Source organism: Lontra canadensis, unplaced genomic scaffold, assembly GCF_010015895.1.
Source record: "Lontra canadensis isolate GAN:19392208 unplaced genomic scaffold, GSC_riverotter_1.0 scaffold30, whole genome shotgun sequence".
Taxonomy (NCBI): Eukaryota; Metazoa; Chordata; class Mammalia; order Carnivora; family Mustelidae; genus Lontra; species Lontra canadensis.
The window spans coordinates 20269249-20288468 of NW_022631024.1; the positions used below are offsets into that span (position 1 = coordinate 20269249).

At 67.6% G+C, this 19220-nt stretch overlaps 1 protein-coding gene across 1 annotated transcript in view; it reads right to left on the minus strand.

The window, feature by feature from the left end:
- Positions 1-18505, minus strand: part of ABCA2 (ATP binding cassette subfamily A member 2) — a 20134-nt gene extending 1629 nt beyond the window's left edge. Inside the window, exons 1-46 of the mRNA XM_032865590.1 lie at positions 18364-18505; positions 14682-14775; positions 14410-14412; positions 13590-13701; positions 13322-13485; positions 12906-13033; positions 12631-12741; positions 12076-12294; positions 11359-11726; positions 10963-11122; positions 10032-10160; positions 9787-9954; positions 9616-9712; positions 9186-9359; positions 9003-9105; positions 8810-8924; positions 8289-8479; positions 7940-8090; positions 7655-7859; positions 7384-7548; positions 7116-7296; positions 6817-7029; positions 6519-6715; positions 6250-6432; positions 5811-5995; positions 5375-5495; positions 4867-5106; positions 4588-4794; positions 4248-4350; positions 3828-4147; positions 3532-3745; positions 3333-3438; positions 3126-3237; positions 2942-3002; positions 2689-2863; positions 2403-2518; positions 2173-2320; positions 1907-2030; positions 1665-1797; positions 1465-1582; positions 1090-1268; positions 877-1018; positions 673-807; positions 462-565; positions 283-375; positions 18-168 (exon numbers count right to left, since the gene is read on the minus strand). Coding sequence (XP_032721481.1) covers positions 18-168; positions 283-375; positions 462-565; positions 673-807; positions 877-1018; positions 1090-1268; positions 1465-1582; positions 1665-1797; positions 1907-2030; positions 2173-2320; positions 2403-2518; positions 2689-2863; positions 2942-3002; positions 3126-3237; positions 3333-3438; positions 3532-3745; positions 3828-4147; positions 4248-4350; positions 4588-4794; positions 4867-5106; positions 5375-5495; positions 5811-5995; positions 6250-6432; positions 6519-6715; positions 6817-7029; positions 7116-7296; positions 7384-7548; positions 7655-7859; positions 7940-8090; positions 8289-8479; positions 8810-8924; positions 9003-9105; positions 9186-9359; positions 9616-9712; positions 9787-9954; positions 10032-10160; positions 10963-11122; positions 11359-11726; positions 12076-12294; positions 12631-12741; positions 12906-13033; positions 13322-13485; positions 13590-13701; positions 14410-14412; positions 14682-14775; positions 18364-18429 — 6984 coding nt within the window. The 5' untranslated portion in view covers positions 18430-18505. The remainder of the gene's footprint in view (positions 1-17; positions 169-282; positions 376-461; positions 566-672; positions 808-876; positions 1019-1089; positions 1269-1464; positions 1583-1664; positions 1798-1906; positions 2031-2172; positions 2321-2402; positions 2519-2688; positions 2864-2941; positions 3003-3125; positions 3238-3332; positions 3439-3531; positions 3746-3827; positions 4148-4247; positions 4351-4587; positions 4795-4866; positions 5107-5374; positions 5496-5810; positions 5996-6249; positions 6433-6518; positions 6716-6816; positions 7030-7115; positions 7297-7383; positions 7549-7654; positions 7860-7939; positions 8091-8288; positions 8480-8809; positions 8925-9002; positions 9106-9185; positions 9360-9615; positions 9713-9786; positions 9955-10031; positions 10161-10962; positions 11123-11358; positions 11727-12075; positions 12295-12630; positions 12742-12905; positions 13034-13321; positions 13486-13589; positions 13702-14409; positions 14413-14681; positions 14776-18363) is intronic.
- Positions 18506-19220: the final 715 nt, after the last annotated feature.

The window sequence follows — 19220 nt, forward strand, 5'->3', positions numbered from 1 at the left end:
GGGGGGACGCAGGGTCAGAGGCCGCTCAGCAGGCCCCCGAGCCCCACCCCTGGGGCCCCGCCCACCTTGAGCACCGCCTCCGGAAAGTTCCGGTTGAAGAACCGCACCACGTCCTTCACGTTCTGGCTGCTCTTGGTCCTTACGGTGATCATGTAGCCGTCTCCAAACCTGCGGGACAGGCCTGTGGCCCCGAGCGCCCGGCCCCACGCAGCCGGGCCCCCCGCCGCCCCGTCACACACTCCACGTCCCGCCACCCCCGCCAGCGCCGCGGGCTCGGCTCACCTGTTCTTCAGGTGCTGGATGCTGCCCAGACAGCGCAGGCGCCCGTTCACCATGATGGCCAGACGCGTGCACAGCGCCTCGCACTCCTCCATGCTGCGGGCAGAGGCACAGGCTGGCGGGGCGGCGCGGCACACGGGGCGGGGCAGTGTGGGGGGGGGAGGGCGTGGGCGGGGACCCACCTGTGCGACGTGAGCACCACCGAGCGCCCCGTCTTGATGAGGTCCAGAATGAGGTTCCAGAGGAAACGCCGGGCCTTGGGGTCCATGCCTGTGGTGGGCTCGTCCTGGGGGGCCGCCAGGCTCAGCCGCTGCAGCCGGCTGCGCGCGCTGCCCCCCACCCCCACCGGCTCACCAGAGGGCTAGGGGCGTGCCGACCCCCGCTCCGGCTCACCAGGAAGATGAAGGCGGGGTACCCGATGAGGGCGATGGCCGTGGACAGCTTGCGCTTGTTGCCGCCGCTGTAGGTGCCCGCGGGCTTGTCCGCGTACTTGCTCAGCTCCAGCTTCTCCAGGGCCCACTTCACCACCTGGGGGCGAGAACTCACATCAGGGCCCGCCCCTCCCGTCGGCCCCTCCCCTGCACGCGCGCCCCTCACCCGCGCCTCGTCCTTCCAGGGGATGCCGCGGAGCCGCGTGTACAGCTGCAGGTGTTCCCGGGCGGTGAGCTCGTCGAACAGGGCGTCGAACTGCGGGCAGTACCCCAGACTCTGCTGCACCTGGAGCAGCTCCTTGAGCACGCTGGGGACACCGAGCCATCAGCGCCGGCGGCCGCAGCCACCCCACCCGCCCAGGCGCGCGCCCGCCTGCACCTGTGCCCGTTGACAAAGGCCTCGCCCCCCGTTGTGCTCTCGTCACCGGTCAGCATCTTGAAGGTGCTGGTCTTGCCGGCGCCGTTCACGCCTAGGAGGCCAAAGCACTCGCCAGGACGCACGCCCAGGCACAGGCGATCCACGGCCAGGATGCGGCCGGTCTTCCGCGACTTGTACACCTGGCGCCGGGAGCGATCGACCTGGCTAGCCGGCCGAGCCGCACCCCCACCTGGGCCCTGCCCCTGCCCGGAAACACGCCCCCACCGAGGCTCCACCCCCACCCGGCCGTCTCCACCAGGAAACATGCTTCCAACTGGGCCCCGCCCCCACTGGGGCTTACCCACCCCAGCCCCTCTAACGAGCCCCAGGGCCCACCTTGGTCAGGTTCTCGATCTTGACCATGTCATTGTCAGCATCCCCCCGCAGCACGCGCTGCCGCTCGCTGGCCACGTCCACATCGTCCTCCACAGGTTTGGTGGACACCGGCATACGCCTGCGGAGACAGCGTGGGCAGTGCCATCGCCCAGTGCTCCCCAACTCGCTGTGGCCCCATCTCCCGGCACTCCCCGACTCACTGTGGCTGCCGCAGGAAGTTGTACTGGCACATGATGGTGAGGAAGAAGCCGACAAAGCCTTCAACTGTCATGGCCACCAGCCCCCTGGTGACAATGTCCCACTCGAACGGGGACTTCATCTTGTCAAACTGGCCTGTGGGGCAGCTGGCTCAGGGCATGTGCCTGGGGGCTCCACCCACGCCTGCAAGTCCCCATCTCTGGGCCAGGCATGACCCGGCCGGCAGCCCGCCCACCCTGCTCACCAATCTTGGCATAGTACTCGTTGATGTACTCGTTGTAGGCCATCTCCATGAGCCCGTGGCCCAGGTTGTAGTTGGGAAAGATGAGGAAGCAGCTTTTCAGGTAACTGTTGACCACCTTCAAGTCCTGGAGAGTTACAGGGGGTCACAGTGCCGCCCACTGTGCCCCGCCGCCCGCTGTGACCCTCTCCCCGCCCCACGCCTGCTGTGCCCTCCGTCCCACCACCCCCTGTGCCCCCCGCTCGGCTGTGCCCCCTCCGCTGCCCCACCTTGTCATGCTCAAAGAGCTGCAGCAGGAAGGTGGCCACGGTGGCCGTGATGCCAATGAAGAGATTGATGACAATGAGAAACACGTAGGCTGAGCTGGGTACCTCGAACCAGAAGGAGGCCGGGTACATGATGGGGGTGATAGACCACCTGTGGGTGGGCGGGTGCAGGGGGTCAAACCAGATGGTCCGCCCCCACCCCCAGTCCCACGACCCCGCCTGCTCCCCCTTACCCATAGAGCAGGAAGAGAGAGAGCACGGCAGGGAAGTTGGTGGGTGACGTGTACGCTGGCAAGTCAAACACGAACAGGATGATGACGCAGCAGGTGGCTGGGACCAGGTAGTTAAGCTACCAGAGCAAGGGTGGCAGGTGAGGGCTCCGGGGGGGGGGGGGGGGGCTCCAGGGCAGGGCTGGGGGTCTGGGGCCAGAAGTGGTAGGCCTGGCAGGAGACAGGGTCATGGGATAGCAGGGGCCTAGGGGTGACGGGAACCCCCTTGGCCACGCGGGGAGGGGCACACCATGTCCCACACGTAGTTGGCGAGCCAGTAGATGACGGGGTTACAGCCGCTGACAAACTGCAGGTGCTTTGCCTTGGTGGACTTCTCCGCCACCAGGAAGACCACAAAGCTGGCTGGGACGAAGGACATGGCCACGATGATGAAGATGGCAATGACCACGTCCGTGCCCTGCAGCCTGGGGGCAAGGCGGCCATCAGCCCCTGCCTGGCACCCTGTCCCGCAGCTGCACCCCCGCCCCCTGACCCGTACACACAGGTAATCCAGGGAGAGGCTGGCACTCGTCTTGTTCATGGGGTGGTTGGTGACAGTGATGCCTACGGCACAAGGGGAGGCAGCCTCAGGGACCTGCTCCACACCGCCCTGCCCAACCCCCAGCCGCCCCTGCTCCGCCCTGCTCCAGCCCACCCCGCCCTGGCCTGCCCGCCCCGCAGGCTCACCATAGGCCGCGGGGTTCCCCTTGCTCTTGGGCAGGTTGGCCCGCAGGATAGCATTGTTGAGGCTGTTGAGGTAGGTGGGCATGCTGTGGTAGCCCTTGTTGTTGTAGAAAACCTGGAGGGACCCAGAAGTGCCCTAAGAGCGCTGTGGGCTCCTGCCCACCTCGCGCTGGAGCCGGGCGCCGCAGGGCCCAGGGCCGCGCTGCTCACCTGGGCTGCCCGGCGCACGGCGATCTTCCGCACCATGACTGGGGCCCGGGCACCGAACGACGCCGGGATGGACTTCTGGACGTTGCCAAAGGTGATGGCCCCATACCTGGGCCGGCAGGTGAGGGGCAGTGAGGCGCGACACGCAGTGGGTGGGCCGCCCCCTCGCCCACAACCGGCTGGCGGCCCCCACCCCGCTCACCGGTGTAGCCGAAAGCGGTCGGAGGTGAAGAGCAGGTACTCGGAGACATTGTGGCCGGTGACGTCGGTCAGGATGTCTCCGGTGACCACCCGCATCTGGGGTGGATGTCCACCCACACCACCCGGGCAGGAGAAGCCAGTGCCCTGTGCAGAACAGGTGCAGCGGATGGGCTCCCGCACCAGGCGTGGCAAGGAGGGCGCCGACGTCCAGTTGTCTGTGGGTGCAATGGGCAGCGTCAGCTCAAGCCTGTGCCGTGCCCCGCCCCCCAGCCCCCGGCAGCCTGGGAGGACCCATACCTGGCCCAGAGGTGGGGGGCAGCGAAGCATTCCAGGCCTGCAGCGGGTCCTCCTCTGGGGACACAGGGGAGTCAGACGGAGCGGGGGAGGGCGGGGGAGGCACGAAGTTGGACAGCGGCAGCCCCTGTGAGAAGGACTCCAGGCACATGCTGTCAAAGAACGCCGCGGCCAGCAGGCGGGACTCGCCGCTGCTCAGGTTCAGCACGGGCCCCAGGGAGCCGTTGGCGGGAGACTTGAGCACACAGGTGGCGCCCACACCCGACGGCAGCCGGAACGTGCTCACGAGCTGCTGGGGGCTGGCGTCCGGCGACAGTCGCAATCTGGGGGAACCCGCGGTGTGAGTCTGGGTGGGGAGAGGCCCGCCCATCTCCGCCCTCAGCCAGCCCTTGCCCACCACAGCTGCCCGGTGGGTGGCCTCACCGGTCCTCCGGGCGCTCCTCGTTGGCGTAGGGGATGAAGTTGCCGCGGGGCTGGGTATAGTTGTGGTACTGGGAGGGTGACAGGACCAGTGGGGGCAGGTCACCTGGAGGGGTGCACGGGCAAGCCTGAGCGCGCTCCGACTGCCTACCAGCGGCCCCTGGGCCTAGGTTTCTCCTTCCCAAAGCTCAGTGTCCAGGCTTGGGGTCTGGGTCCCGAGGAGGCGTAAGTCCCAGACAAAGCCCACAGAGTGCCTGCGGGCTCGATGTAGGGCCCAGCTCCAGCACGGGTGGTCCGGAGCGGGGAAGAATCAGTCTCACCAGAGGGACGCCCGGCAGCCTACCGATCTCAGGGACGGAGAGGGCCACGGTCATGGCCACGCAGACGAAGAAGGCGGGGAGCAGGATCTGGGAGGACAGCGCCTTGGAGTTGCGGCGGGCGCAGTGGAAGCGCTTGACCAGCAGCCCGTGGAACTGGCGCACCTTCAGCCACCAGCCCTCCAGCTTGCGGCTGCCCCGGCCCGCCCGCGCGAGGGCTTCCGCCTCGGCGCCTGCACGGGGAGCAGAGGCTGAGCGGGCGCCCCCGCCCAGGGACCCCGCCCCCCCACCCAGCCGCCCCCCACCTTGCAGGCTGACGTTGTCGGGGTCCTGTGGGTTGCCAAGGAGCGGGCGGTAGTCGCCACAGATGTCCGCGTAGGGGGCTCCCTCGTCGCCGCGGGCAGAGCCCACGGAGGACGCGGACTGCAGGGAAACCTGGGACTGCGCCAGCTCTGCGCACCGGGCCAGGCCGCCAGCGCGCGCCTCCCCCAGCGAGGCCGGACCCTCTGCCCCGGGGAGAGCGTCTTTCCTGGACTCCTTCACGTCTGCCGCCGCAGAGGGGCCAGGGCGGGGAGAAGCAGGGCTCAGTCCCCGTGCTCGCCCCCCTGCCCCGGGGAGCCCGCCGTCCCACGGCCGCCTCCCTGCCCGGGCTCCTCAGCCCCAGCCAGCCCGGCTGAGACTGGTGGCATCTTGTTCCCAGCCAGGGCCCTCGGACCCCAGAGCCAGGGGAAGAGTGACCCGCCCGGCCCAAGGTCAGGGCCCCGGGGGTGGGGGTGCGTGTGCAGGACTGAGGGCCGCTCTGGGACTGCTCACCGGCCTCGCTGTTCTCCAGAGACTGGTCCTCCTCCGACACCTTGAGGAACACCTCCTCCAACGTGGTGTCCATCAGCCCAAAGCTGCTCAGGTGCAGCGCATCCAGACTCTGCTCCAGGTGCTGCGAGGGGCTGCATGTGACCCGACGCAGCCCGGGACCCAGCGGGGACACCCCCGGCCCCGAGCCCGCCGCATACAGCTGGAAGGGGCCCTGCCCCGGAGCCCGCTGTACCCCACAGATGAGAGGGACCCCGGTCCTGAGCCCGCTGTACCCCACAGCTGGAAGGGGCCCTGCCCCTGAGCCCGCTGTACCCCACAGCTGAGAGGGACCCCGGTCCTGAGCCCGCTGTACCCCACAGCTGGAAGGGGCCCTGCCCCTGAGCCCGCTGTACCCCACAGCTGAAAGGGACCCCGGTCCTGAGCCCGCTGCACATACCTGGAAGAGACGCTCGAAGGCCCCCTTCTTGGCGGCCTCGCTAGGCAGGATGTAGGAGAGCTCTGTGCTCGTGTCGGAGACCAGGAGACAGGAGGCCACGTGCTTGCGGATGAACTGGGAGACCTGGGGCTCCGAGCAGCTGCTCAGCTGGGTGCGGCCGGGGGGGCTGGCTGGCAGTCCTGGCTCTAAGAAGAGAAGGAACACAGAGGAGCCACACTCAGGGGCTGGAGGAAGACGATTCTCTACAGGGGCGCAGCCAGGACAAAAGAGCGGACGTGAGAAGAAGGAGCCCCAGGCCCGACCAGGCATGCTAGGCTCGCCGGGGCAACAGCAGGGACCCAGCCCTGAAGCTCACGGGGCTGGGAGAAGGGGTCCTGGGGTAGGCGGGGTCCTGGGGTAGGCGGGGCCCCAAGCCGGCTCAGGCTGCATCTGCACAGACCTTGGGGGTCCCCGGCCTCAGCAGGCCGCTTGACCAGAGTGAGGCGGTAGCCGTCCCCGTAGGCACCCTTGAGGAAGAGCGGGGAGCCACAGCACTTGAGCTTCCCGTGGGAGATGATGGCGATGCGGTCCCCGAGCAGGTCGGCCTCATCCATATGGTGGGTGGACAGCAGGATGGTGCGGCCTGTGGGAGCCCAGGGTCAGGGTCAGGGCGCCGGGGTGGGCAGGGCCAGGTGGGGGCCGCCCACGGCTGCCCCGCGCCCTGCTCACCCGGCTTGTACTTGAGGATGAGGTCCCAGATGGCTCGGCGTGCGTAAGGGTCCACGCCTGCAGTGGGCTCGTCCAGGATGATGGCGCGCGAGCCACCCACGAAGGCAATGGCCACGGAGAGTTTGCGCTTCATGCCGCCCGACAGTGTCTGCACCAGCGAGTGCCGCTTATTGGACAACTCCAGGTCCTCGATCATCCTGAGGCCGGGACAGGGTGGGGGTGGGCGTGTGGGCCTGGGCCCTAGGGGCCGGGATGCTGGGGTCCCCGCAGGCCTGGGCCCCTCCCTGCCCCCACCCACTTGTCCATCTCCTTGCGGATCTCCTCCTGTGCCATGCTCTTGAGCCTCGAGTAGAACCAGAGGTGCTCCTCCACCGTGAGCCGGTCAAAGAGCACGTTGTGCTGCGGACACATGCCCAGGTTCTTGCGGATCTCGTCCATCTCCGTGCGGATGTCGTGCCCATAGATGGTGGCCGACCCCGAGGTCGGTGGGAACAAGCCAGTAAGGATGGACCTGGGCGGGCAGGCAGGGTCAGGACCCCCACCTCCCACAGGGGGCCCACCCGGCTGCCCTGGTAAGGGCTCTGCCCCAACGCTCACATGGTAGTTGTCTTGCCGGCCCCGTTGTGGCCCAGGAAGGACACCACCTGGTTCTCGTAGAGGTTCAAGCTCAGCCTGTTAAGAGCCAGCTTCTTGTCGTTCTTGTAGACCTTGGTGAGCTTGTCCACGCAGACCACCAGCGGCAGGTGGGTGGGCTCCTCCTCCATGCCCCGCATCTCCTCTGCACCAAGGCAGGGGGTCAGCTCAGGCTGCCCAGGGCCCCCAAAACCCCAGAGCGCCTCAGCCACCACCCCGGCACCCGCCTCACCCAAGCGCCGGGTCTCCATAGCACAGGCCTGGTCCTCCTCCATGACACTGAGCCGGGGGGCGTGCGCCCACGGCCAGCTCCACTCCCAGGCCTCCGCGCGCCCGCTGCCCAGCCAGTAGGACTTCTGCAGTGGGAAGTACCAGGGCCGGGGCAGCCCGTACATGCCTGGGGGGGCAGGGAGTGGAAGAGGGGCTGACCTGGGGCCTGGGGTGACTGTCCCCCCCGGGGAGCCACACATGCTCTCCTTCCCGGCAACAGAGTTGGCGGGTACCTGGGTGGACAGCCTCAATGTACCACGTGAGCACGCCATAGACGGCGGCGTCCACCATCAGCATGGTGACAGCCAGGAGCAGGTTGAAGTCGTCGCCTTCCACGGGCGACTGGCTGAACGTGTGCCACTGGATGCCCACGCCGGCCACCTCGTACAGCGCAAAGTACTTGGAGCCCAGGCCGAAGGCTGTTGTGGACATCAGGGACTGAGGGGATGGGGCAGGGGGTTGTCAGCGAGAGCAGGAGGCCAGACCCCACCCCCACCCTGCCCAGCCGTGACCCTCACCGCAATGCACTTCTCAAAGGCAGTAATCTTGTCATGGGCCACCTCCTCACGGATTGCCACATACATGTAGGGCACGTAGCTCAGGAAGTAGATGATGCCACCGCAGGCCGAGGCCAGCTTGGCCTTGGAGTACAGCACGGACACCAGGAAGCTAGGGCAGGGCAGACCACGGGCCATCAGCCACACACAACCCTTAGCGCAGGGCCCCGAGCCCTCCCAGAAGGCCCCCCCAGGGTACAGAGCCGCTCCGAGAGGGGTATGTCTGGACTCCTGGGTGATGTGAAGGGGTACTCTGCCAGCGCCCAAGCACGGCTCCCTCCCGGCCTGCAGCCAGCCACTCGGAGCTCACCAGAACATGATGGTGGCCACGGCATAGACGGCCAGGAAGAGCCAGATGATGAACACGTGGCTGTGCATGAGCACTTGGCCGTACTTGAGGATGGCCGTGAGAGCCGTCACGGAGATGGACAGCTGTACGAAGCCGGTGATGAACCAGGCCACCCAGTGCACCGCGTTGTTCAGTCCCATGGTCTTCATCACCTGCGGCGGGTGGGCAGCCGGCTGGGGCAGGAGGCCTCGGCCCACGGGAAGGGACACCAGGAAGGACTAAGCTGCCTCTACCACTCCGTCACCCTCCACCTCTGCCCCCACCCCCACCCCTCCCTCCATCCTCCCACACCTCCCCCCACCCCTCCCTCCGTCCCCCTCCACCTCTGCCCCCAACCCCACCCCTCCCTCCGTCCCCCCACCTCTGCCCCCATCCCCACCCCTCCGTCCCCCCCCCACCTCCGCCCCCATCCCTACCCCTCCGTCCCCCTCCACCTCTGCCCCCACCCCCGCCTCTCCGTCCCCCCACCCCCAGCCCCCCACCTCCTTCAGCCGGTGCTCCTTCTCTGCTACAATGTGCTGGATGGTCATGGCCACCGAGTAGACCCAGGAAATCACCATGCAGAGTGGCATCATATGCTCAATGACAAACAGGAAGCTGGGGTGGGGCAGGGGCGTGAGGGGAGGGGCTCAGCCTGAGCGGTGGGGGGGGGGGGCAGCCTCCCCCCACACTCACTCGTCTCGTGTGTAGCAGGGGTAGGGAAACATCTGCACATAGTTGCCGGGTTCCACCACGTCGTGTCCCACGAAGGTGTTGATGATGGCGCGCTCCATCATGTCTGCAGGCAGAAGGGGTCAGCCGTGGGGCGGGCAGCCGCTGGGCCCTCCCCGTCACCTTGGGCCCAGGAGCGGGCCTCACCCTGGATCCAGACGAAGCCGTACAGGAAGTAGAAGCGGCCGCCGGTGTTGGGCCCTGGCCGCCAGTAGGCCCGGCGGATCTCATTGGTTTTCTCGGTGAAGCTGGAGTTTTGGCGGATCTTGTAGTGCACGTGGGGCGGCAGGGAGCCGTCCTTGCGGGTCTGGAAGATCACGCCTGGGGACAGGAGGAGCAGGTGGAGGGACAGAGCCCGGCTGGCTGGGGGGCGGGGACAGAAAGGGGCGGGTCCTGGCTAGAGCAGAGCCGGGACTGGCTTGAGGGAGGGGCGGGGCCAGGGAGGAGGTGGGGCCAAGGTGGGGTGAAACTGGAGAAGGGAACCGGGCACAGGGGGCAGGTAAAGTGGGAGAGAGACAGGGGGTTGGGGCTGGAGCGGGGAGAGGCAGAAGAGCAGGGCTCAGGGGGACCAGCTCACTGGCGAACACGGTGACATTGTCCTGGTAGGCCTGGTTGAGGGTATAGTTGACGATGCTCTCTTCGTCGGGAAAACCCTTGAAGATGTCCACACTCACCTGGGGGCAGGGGCAGTGTTGGAGCTGGCCCTGGGCCCCAGCCCAGCGGAGCCCGCGTGGCTCGCCCACCCCACCTTCGACATGAACTGGATCCAGCCACAGGCCGCGTTGTCAATGGTGTCCAGCTGCTGCAGGAGGGCCGAGCCATTGGGCAGCGAGAAGTTGTCCTGACGCAGGGCGGGCGGCAGCTCCTCCAGGGACAGGTTCAGGGCCTCGGGGTGCAGCCGCAGCTCTGCCACATACTGGGGTGGGGAAGGACTGGCTCAGGGGGTGGCCCGGGACACAGAGGGGCCCCGCCCCCGCCCAGCACCCCCAGCACCTCCTGCAGCCAGCGAAGGTGCCTCTGCAGCCTGCCCTGCTCCAGGAAGCTGCGGATCTCCGCGGAGATGTTGAGCCACACTTGGGCGTAGTGGGTCACGTTGCCTACAAAGGCAAAGGTCTCGTTGGCCTGCAGAGGGTGAGGGAATGGGTCACGGGGCTCGCGGGAAAAGCCCAGCCAGCAAGGGGGTCCTCCACTCCTTTGTCTCCCCCCAGGCCAGTCCTTTGCCAACAGCCACTCCTGCTCTGGCCAGACTTGCACCTGGGTGCTGGAAACCCTCCCCTCCCCACCTTCCTGAGACCACCCAGAGTGCTGGCGAGGCCCCACCCCCAGGGCAGCCTGGCTTCCAGCTTTCCCAGTTCACCCGCTGGGTCTTCCCAGCTCCTCTGCTGGGCCCTTCTCCACGTGTCCCTTGAACAGCCCTGACACCCGCCCTCCTCGCCCCCACACTCGTCCTAGAAGCCCCTCCACAGGCTCCCCCCTTCCTGGGTCATTTCCAGCCCAAGTTTCTACTTCTCTCTGACTGGACTTCTCCCCTGGAATGGGCCCTGGCAGACCACCCAGCTGCCCCACCCAAATCTGGCCCACCGGAGGCTGCCCTGGGAGGTCTCTGCAAGTGGCCCTCCTCTATCCAAACCAGCACTGCCCGCCCTGGCCATTCCCAGCCAGGTCAGAACCCTGCACCTAACTAGCCAGCTCAGGGCCCTCCCACAGCAGCCCCACCATACCCCTGCATCTTGAACGCGCTGTCCCCCGATCAGTCCTCCAGTCCCTGTCCCCCAGCCAAGTCAGAGCTCAAGCTCTGGAGCCCCTCCCAGGACAGTTCTACGGACCCCAGTCTGCACAGGGGTCCCTGAGGCCCCCTGTCCAGCTCCTTCAGCTACTCCCCCAGAAGGAAACAGAAGGCCCCCAACGTGCCAGACTCGCGAACCTTGAGGATGACGCGGTCCGCCTCGGAGCCCGCTGGTGCATACAGGATCTTGGGATTGCTGGTCATAAGGTGCACGAGGAGCCCCAAGTTCCGCTGCTCCTTGCTCGTGAAGCCCAGGGAGCTCATGTTGCCCCGCCGCAGCGCCTCGGGCTCGATGGTGCTAGCGCGGGGGGCGGGACGTCAGGGGCGGGTGTCGGCAGAGCGGGAGGGGCGGGGCGGCCGGGGGCTGGAGGTGGGGCTTCCAGAGGGGGAGGGGCAGAACCTCAGGGAGGGAGGGGTGCATCGGGAGGGGCGGGGAGTGGGGCCGGGATCCAGAGAGCGAGCCGGGTGTGCGGGCTCAGAGCCTGGCCTCGGAGGTAGGCCCCACTCCATCTGCTTTCCCCGCCGCCCACCTACCGGTTGTTGCCACACAGGATGGGCTGCAGGCCGGCCCAGAGCTGCACGAAGGCGGAGCACTGACCCTGCAGCGCATCTGAGGAGGCCGGGGCTGCCGCGGCCCGGGCGCCCTCCTCCGCAGAGGAGTTGGAGCTCGTGCCCCCTGCTGCCCCGGTGCCGTTCACTGTCCTTCCAGGGCTGCTGGCTGGGGGCCCCGGGGCACGTCCGGCGCAGGCGCCCTGGGGCAGCAGCAGGGCCAGGGCCGAGAGGACATCCACATCCTGCAGAACTTTCTGGGCGTCCAGCAGGTCCTCCAGCAGCACCTGCAGCCGCTGCGGGGGTGCTGGCTGCTGCTGGGGAGCCGAGGCGTTGGAGGCATCCAGGCCCAGCTGATGGGAAAGGGGGAAGGTGGGCAGATGCAGGCCCAGGAAGGAACACTGCACGGGCTGATGTGAAGGTGGGAGACTGAGGTCAGGTGGAGGACACCGGACACAGGCCGGGATGAGAGAGGCTGAGGGAGAGTCTGCCTGGGGCGGGGGGGTGGTGGTGGTGTGTGCAGGGAGCACTGGCTAGGGGCTGGGAAACAGACTGGGGGAGGACATGGGGCATGGCTCACTAGGGGTGCATGGGACACCCAACCACAGGCACATGCCCTGGCAGCCGTGGGCCCAAGGAGCCCCAGCAACTCCTCCAGCCAGGGCCATGGGCCTGGGGGCCAGCAGGCAGGCAGGCCCTCACCTGCTGGGCAATCTTGGCCACATCCAGCTGGTTGTGGAGCTCAGCAGCCAGCCTAGAAAAGCGCTGGGCACGGGCAGCAGCCTGCCCACTGCAGACGGCGTCCCGGTAGCTCTGCAGCGCAGTCTGCTGACCCTGGGGCACAGTGAGGACCCGGCCCAGCTCCCCGGAGCCCTGTGCACACGTCAGTTGCTCCAGGAGGGCGGGGGCCAACAGCAGCTCCTGGGGGCAGGGTGCAAGGGGACAGCCAGGAAGGAACCTCAACCAAGAGGGAACCAAGGCCCTACCCCAAGACGGCCTCGGGTCTCCCCCTGCCACCCTGGCCCGCGCAAGATCTGAGATAGCCCAGGTGCCTGTGATGGGTGGGGGGTGGGGAGAGTGGACACATATCACTCTCCTGCTTTCTGCCCACATGCTAGCCACAGACTCCCAGGGAACGACCTCATCCCCCAAAGAAGCTCACAATTATCAAGGGGGCCCCTTTCTTCACCCTCTCAGGTGGAAACCCCCAACTAGAGGCTGGCGGTGTGTTCCCATCCCACTAACAGGTCCTCTTACCTCCATCCGGAATAGGGGATTGCTACCCAGGCGGCTCCAGGGCTCCCGAACCCTGGGGAGTCCTGACCCCATATCCAGGGCAGGGGAAGGGCCAAAAAGCAGGTGATAGACCTGGAGGGGAGAGGGGTTTGGCTCAGGCCAGGGGGTCCCAGAGCCCCATATCCCCTCTCCTTGCTCTCCATTCCTATAAGCAGGGGAGGGCAGAGAGGACCGCGGGGCTAGGAGCTGCCCCAAGAGAAGACCCGTGCTCCCTGCAGACGCTCGCCCCTCCTCACCTCCGGCAGGTCCACCCGGGCAGCCAGGAGTGCCTGGGCTGTGCTATTAGGGAGCGACAGATTCTGCATCAGGAAACGCCAGAGCTCCCGTGGGTCCCTGGCCACCGAGCCCAGAGAGAAGGACGACACTGGACAGGCAGAAGGATGGTGCTGAGGGAAAGCTGGGCCCGGGGTAAAGGAACCCGGCATAGACGCAGAGTCCAGGTGTCCGCACCAGATTTGGCCATGGGGAGGGCAGCTCAGCGGGGTCCGCCTGAGCTCCTGTGCCCCAGGAACCCAGAGCGACGGCCCAGACGGACGCCCCAACGCTGGCCCGCAGCCAGGAGAGACCAAGCTGGGATTTGAACGCAGCTGACACGGCGGCCTGGGCCCCGAGCCCCCCAGCAGAGGCACAGCCTGAGCTGCCCCGGGCGTACCTGTAGGTCTGTCCAGGTGGCTCTCCCAGGGGTCCGGGCCAGAGCGGAGGGCCTCCAGGTGCTGGCGCAGGGCCTCGAGCTCCGAGCCCAAGCTGGGCCGCGCCGGGTCAAACAGGTTGCCCTCCTCCACCACACGGTTGAGGCTCTCCAGCAGCTGAGTGACCCTGTACCGCCATCGGAGGTCACCCACTGGCCTCTGTGCGGGGCGGGGGCGGGGGCACTCACGTGGAGTTGGTGTACTACAGGGGGCGGGGGCGGGGGCACTCACGTGGAGTTGGCGTACTGCAGGAACCCGAACTCGTCTCGCTGGCCGTCTGGGCACAGAGACTGCATGACAGGCAGGAGGCCCGCGGAGGTGAGGGGCGCCGCTGTGTAGAAAGCTGCGGGGGGGGGGGGGGGGGTGTTGGGGCAGGTGAGAGGGCCCAGGGGCGAGGGGTGGAGACAGGAGAGGGCCAGGGAAGGAGTCAAGAAAGGGGAGGGGGACGAAGGCCAAATAGAGAAAGTTAGAGAAAGTCCGGGAGGAAAAGCGGCTTCAGACAGCAGACGGGGGCAGAGGGTCAAGAGTTCTGGTGCAGATGACCCCAGCAGGTCAGAGATCAAAGGGTGTCTGGCCATCCCTTCCCCGTAACTCCCAGGGTGTCCCTCTTCCCTCAGCCACCCAAGGCCAAAATGCCTGACACCTTCCCTAAGAATTCAGGCGTGGCACTGCCCACAGGGCCCAGGGGAGCACATGGGGCCCCCACTGGGCAGTGACCTCTGACCTCCCTGGCCAGTTGGTTAGCAGGGAGAACGCAGGAGCCCATGGGGGTCTGAGGGGAGAGCAGCCAGGTGACCCAGCCCCAGCCCTTCAAGGTGGGGCCAGGCGACCCCACAGAGAGATGGACACCCCCACCCCCAGAAGCTTGACCTGGGGGCCACCGTGGTCCAGGTCTCCTTCAGCACCCCCCGCCCCCCACCCCCATGTGCCAGCTGCCCCCGACCGTGGGCAAGGGGCTTGGCAGGACCCGGCGAGGCCAGGAAAGGCTGTTAATGCAAGCGGGGGGCAGGGCGCGCTCAGGCCGCACCAGGAGGGCCGCTCGCTCACTTACAGACTGCATGCAGGCCAGGAGGAGGACAAGAGACCATGCGGGGGAGGGGCAAAACAGAACAGAGAACAGTGAGGAACAGCCGGCCAGGGACCGCGCAGGGGAGCAGGTGCGCGGACCGCACCAGGACAGCGCGGGAGCTGGGACACGCGTGGGGTCACGTGCACCCAGGACGCCACGAGGGACACAGTGAGAACTGCCTGCCCCACCCTGCCCGCCCAGCTGTGCCCTGGGCCCCCCACACTCCCCCCCGCCACCCCCCCAGGGACACTCACCTTCTTTCACAGAGATCGTCGGTTTCTTCTGCCGAAGCCCCAGTAGGATGAAGAAGAGAACCAGAGGAATGAAGATCTCAAAGGCCAAGACCCACTGAAAAGGGCGGGCTGAGTCAGGCCACCTGCCCGGGGCTGGACAGGACAGACCCGAGCCCTCCTCTCCCCAGACAGATCGATGTCTTCCGGCAGGCAGGGCCAGCCCTGCCCAGCCTGGACCCCCCACTGCCTCACACAGCGACCACAAAAGGTCATCCCAGGCCCTTCAGGGCCAACAGAGTTTGCCTCCCCTTTCTTCAAGGTCCTTTTCGATGGGTGAGGGCGTGAGTGTTGTCTGGCCTAAGCAAATCTGCCCTCTTGCACGCCCAACCCAAGTTCTGGTGCCATGGGGATTCGCCAGCAGGGACAAGCCAGTCAGCTTGTGGTCCACTAGGACCCATGAATCTGCCCAGCTCAGCTTCTCCTTCCCCACCTTCTCGTGGCTAGGATCTTGGAGGTGGTCTTGGGTGCCAGCTACAGCTCCCACACTCCCGCAGGGCCAGCCCGCCTCACTGTGACAGCGCCATCACACCCCACAAGACAAGGCCTGGATAACCGGAGGCATGGCTCGGGCCCAGGCCTCTGAGCCTCCAGGAAAACCTGCGCAAAAGTATGACAGCCCCAAGTTCCTTCTTCTGGCCTGGCCCCTCTCCCTCACCCCACGTGGCTCCAATGGGCTCAACAGCCCTGCCTGTGCTCCCCAGAACTCTCCTCTATTCCCGGGACTGCTCCTGGCACCCTCGGCTGGGCACCAAGGAGAGCGCTGGCAGAGCCTGCTGGGGTAGGAAAGGAACGTCAGAGGCCCCCAGGCCCCAGCTTCCCTGTGTCTTGCCTGGAAAATGGAAGGACTTCTCTGTCTATGACCCTGTCCCCTCTCCTAGCTCAGGAAGGGAAGGTGGAAAGAGGACCTCGGGCCCACTGCTCTGTGGGGGAGCCTGTGCCCCGCTCAGTCCCAAGATGCATCTTGACCCTCACCCCACCAGCGCTTCTCAGAGGACCAGGTTTCCTTCATCCTCACCCCCACCGCAAAACAGACTCCATGGCCCCCACCCCGGTGGCATGCCGTCTGGCCCGGGGCCCAGGCTCCCGCGGTTGTTTACCCGCTCTGACAATAGTGCTCTGTGGTCTGGAACACCCCACTGTGGTCCGCACCCCACACCCGCCCCAGTCCGTGCCAGCCTCCACCCCCTCCCCGAGCCAGAAGCCAGGCCAGGGCTAGCCAAGGAGGCAACATGGGCACCCGCAGGGCTGGGGACAGGCACCTGGGCCAGGGTGGCTGCATGCATCACAGGTAGCCAGGGTCACGGCCAAGGTACCAGCCCCACCCACGCCCGCCCTACCACTGGGCACCTCCACGGTGTAACTGCAGCAACAGGCCAGGGCTACCTCCTTGTTGCTATAGCAACGGCCGCAGGAGCTGCTGGGAGGAGGGAGGCCTGCTGGGCAGGCGGCCAGAGGGGCATCTGGTTACAGTGGGCACAGGTTCAGCCTCACCTGGGAGCCCCACTAGAGCGTGCCACCAGGCCCACAAGGGAGTCAAACCCCGGTCCCTTGAGATGAGCCTGGGGCCCCCATGCTGTTCCCGGGCCTAGGTGCCCCCTCTGGGCCTGAGCCACCTCCGGCTGTGTCAAGGGGAGAACCGAGGAGAGCTGAAGATGGAACGGCCTAACTCTGCCCAGTGGTGAGGCCGTGGCAGCCCGGCTAAGAGGGGACAGGCGACACCCCCAGACGGAGAAGCCCCAGGACAGAGGCCTTTGGTTCCTACCCTTCAAACCAAGCTTTCCAGGAATGCACCCATCCTCCAGAGAAGCCACAGCATAAGAGCAAACCTCTGCTCGCTGAGCCCGCAGGTCTGACCCTAAAGCCCCAGACCCCCCCAGGAAGTGGGGGGCCAACAGGCGTGTGCCAGATACCTGGCCCACCCAAGCCCCCTGCACAAGCCCAGCAAGGCCTTAGCCCCCCTGGAAGAAAAATTTTTGATTTGCTGTGGCCTCAGGCTAAGGACCTCCATGTGTCCTGACTAGCCCCTGGTAGTGCTCCTGGGCAGGGGCAGAGGAAGATTCTAGGGAAGGCCTGACCTAGCAAGTGGGGGCCACTCCTGGCTGGAGGGCCGTGGACACCTCCCACCTGCTTGCCAGTCCCCCACAGGCCACTGCTCCCTTCCCTGAGCCTTGAGATCCCCAGTGGCTACAGGGGCCATCATTCCAGCCTCTGCCTCCAGCCCTTGGGGTGCCCTTACTGCCAAGAACCCTGGGGCTAATGCATGCCCACATACCACTCCCCTTTCTCCTCCGAGCCCTGCCCTGCTGTCCCCAGTAACCCAAAATCTGAAGCAGGGACAGCTGCACCAGAGGCTGCAGGCCTGATCCACGGGACCCAGGCCCAGCCAGCCCCACGCACGTGGGCAGGTGAGCAGGGAGTGTAGTCAGCCCTGGTTCCCCGCCAGGCTCAGGTGCCCAGGGGACCCCTGCCAGGCCGTGCTGATGATGGCCACCCTGCCCTGTCTGTGGTCCCAGGGTTCGTAATATGCACTTCAAAGCCCTTCTCAAGGAGGGTCCCTGGTGGGAGCTCATCAGCCCCAGGAGACTCCAAGTCAGGTGGGAGAGGGTGAGGATGAGAGGCTGCTTTGTCCTCAAGCCCCCCATTCTGGACCCCAGCCTGCTCTGGGCTCCTTGTGGAAAATCCCCAGGGCCCATTCAAAAAACGAGCGGCCCGGGCCTCTCTGGTGCCTGTGCTGCTGTGGGCTAGGCGGCACAACAGGAGGGGCCCCTGCCTTTCGAAGGGCAGGGGTGCTGAGTGAGGGCCAGCATGATGGCATCCCTACGGCCTGAGGCTGGCTGCTCACCAGGACTTCTGTCCCTGACAGCTGCTGCGTCCTGTGCGCTCAGAACCCTGGCTGCCCCAGACACAGGGCAGGGGGCTGGGGTGCTTGGGGGTCCCAGCTCCAATCAGCAGGACCAGGCCCCAGAGGGGGCTGGGGTTGGGGAGATGGGAGGGTGGATCAGCCTCAGGGAGGAGTGCCCCAGAGGACAAAAGGGTGCAGGGATGCAGACTGGCCGGTGCTGGCACAGCAAGGACACTGCCGTTCGTGAGAGAGCAGGAGCAAGGGCTAGCGGACTTGGGGGAAGGGCAGGGGGGAGGAGGAGAGGTGTCTGTCCAAGGGCAGGGAGGTGGAGGTGCAGCGAGGGAAAGGGCAGGGTCCCTGCAGGGGCTCCAGAGGAAGCTGGGCCCAGAAACTAAAGACCTTCTGGGCTGGAGAGAGTCTCCCAGTCCAGCCCTCCGTCCCAGGAATGAGGGCCTCCCGCGACCCCAGCGTCCTGGGGCCGCTCGCCCCCGACCCGAACCGCTCGCCCCGAAGAGCGCACCGCGCGGGGCGCCCATCCCGTGACTCAGCCGCGCACCGCGAATGTCAGCGGCCGCGGGCGGCGGGCTGGGCACTGCCGAGTCCCCTTCCCGGAGGCCGGAGCCCGCAAGGGCGCGCGGGGTCCCGGCAGGGAGAGGAGCTGGGGCCCGCCGCCCCGGGGGCCCTCCCGGGGTCTGCGCGCGCCCCGCCCGGCCGCACGTGCGCGCGGAAAGCGCGCCGCCGGGCCCCCGTGCGCGCGCCCTCCGGCTCGGGGCAGGCCCGGAGGCGCGCGGGGCGGCTCACCGGGCTCCGGCGCTTCAGCGTCACGTTCTTCCAGAGCAGCAGCTGCAGCTGGTGCAGGAAGCCCATGGCGGGGCCGCGCTCCGGCCGCCCTCGCGCCGCGGCCCGCTCCTCTGCGCGCCCCGCCGGCCCCGCCGCCCGCCGCGCCGCTCGGCATCGCCCGCGCGAGGCGGGGCCTGGGGCGTCGGGGACCGGCTCCACGCTGGCTCCGCCCCGGCCGCCGCGCCGACCGCCGCTCGCGCCCGGCCCCCGCCCGCACCGCCCCCGCTTAAAGGAGCCGCGCGCGGCCCGCCGCGTCCCGAGCCCGCCGCCCTGCGGGGCCGGTCCCGGAGCTCCGCCCCGCGCGCCGGCGGCCGGCCTCGTTGACCGCCCCCATCTCGCCAGGTCCCCGAGCTCGCGTCTAAGCCCCCGAGCCCCACCCCCGCCGCCGGCGCGCTCTTCTCCCGGGGGCGTCTGTCCGGCACGCCGAACCCCCGCTGGAATCTGCAGAGGCGCCCCAAGGTGGCCACGGGCCCCAGGGCGCCCTGAGGGGATGCTGGGGGCGGCAGTGCGCCCCCCCCCCCCCCCCCCGCAGGGGGGGTGGGGGGGGGAATGTCGCCTGGACGTCAGAGCCAGGTCCCGGTGCCCGGGTCACCGCCAGGCTGGAAGGGGGTAGCCGCCCCGCGGTGGGAGGGGACAGCTCCGCGCTGGCGGGAGATCCCACCTGTGCGCGCCGGCCAGTGTCTGCTGTCCAGCCTTCAAGCAGCAGCGCTCCGGCCCCGCCAGCGGCTTCCTGACCCAGGCCGCTTAAGGCAGGGGTGGGCGCTTGTGAGGGGGTGCAGGGGGCTGTCCCGTCGCTGCGGGAATCCCTGGGTCCCTTG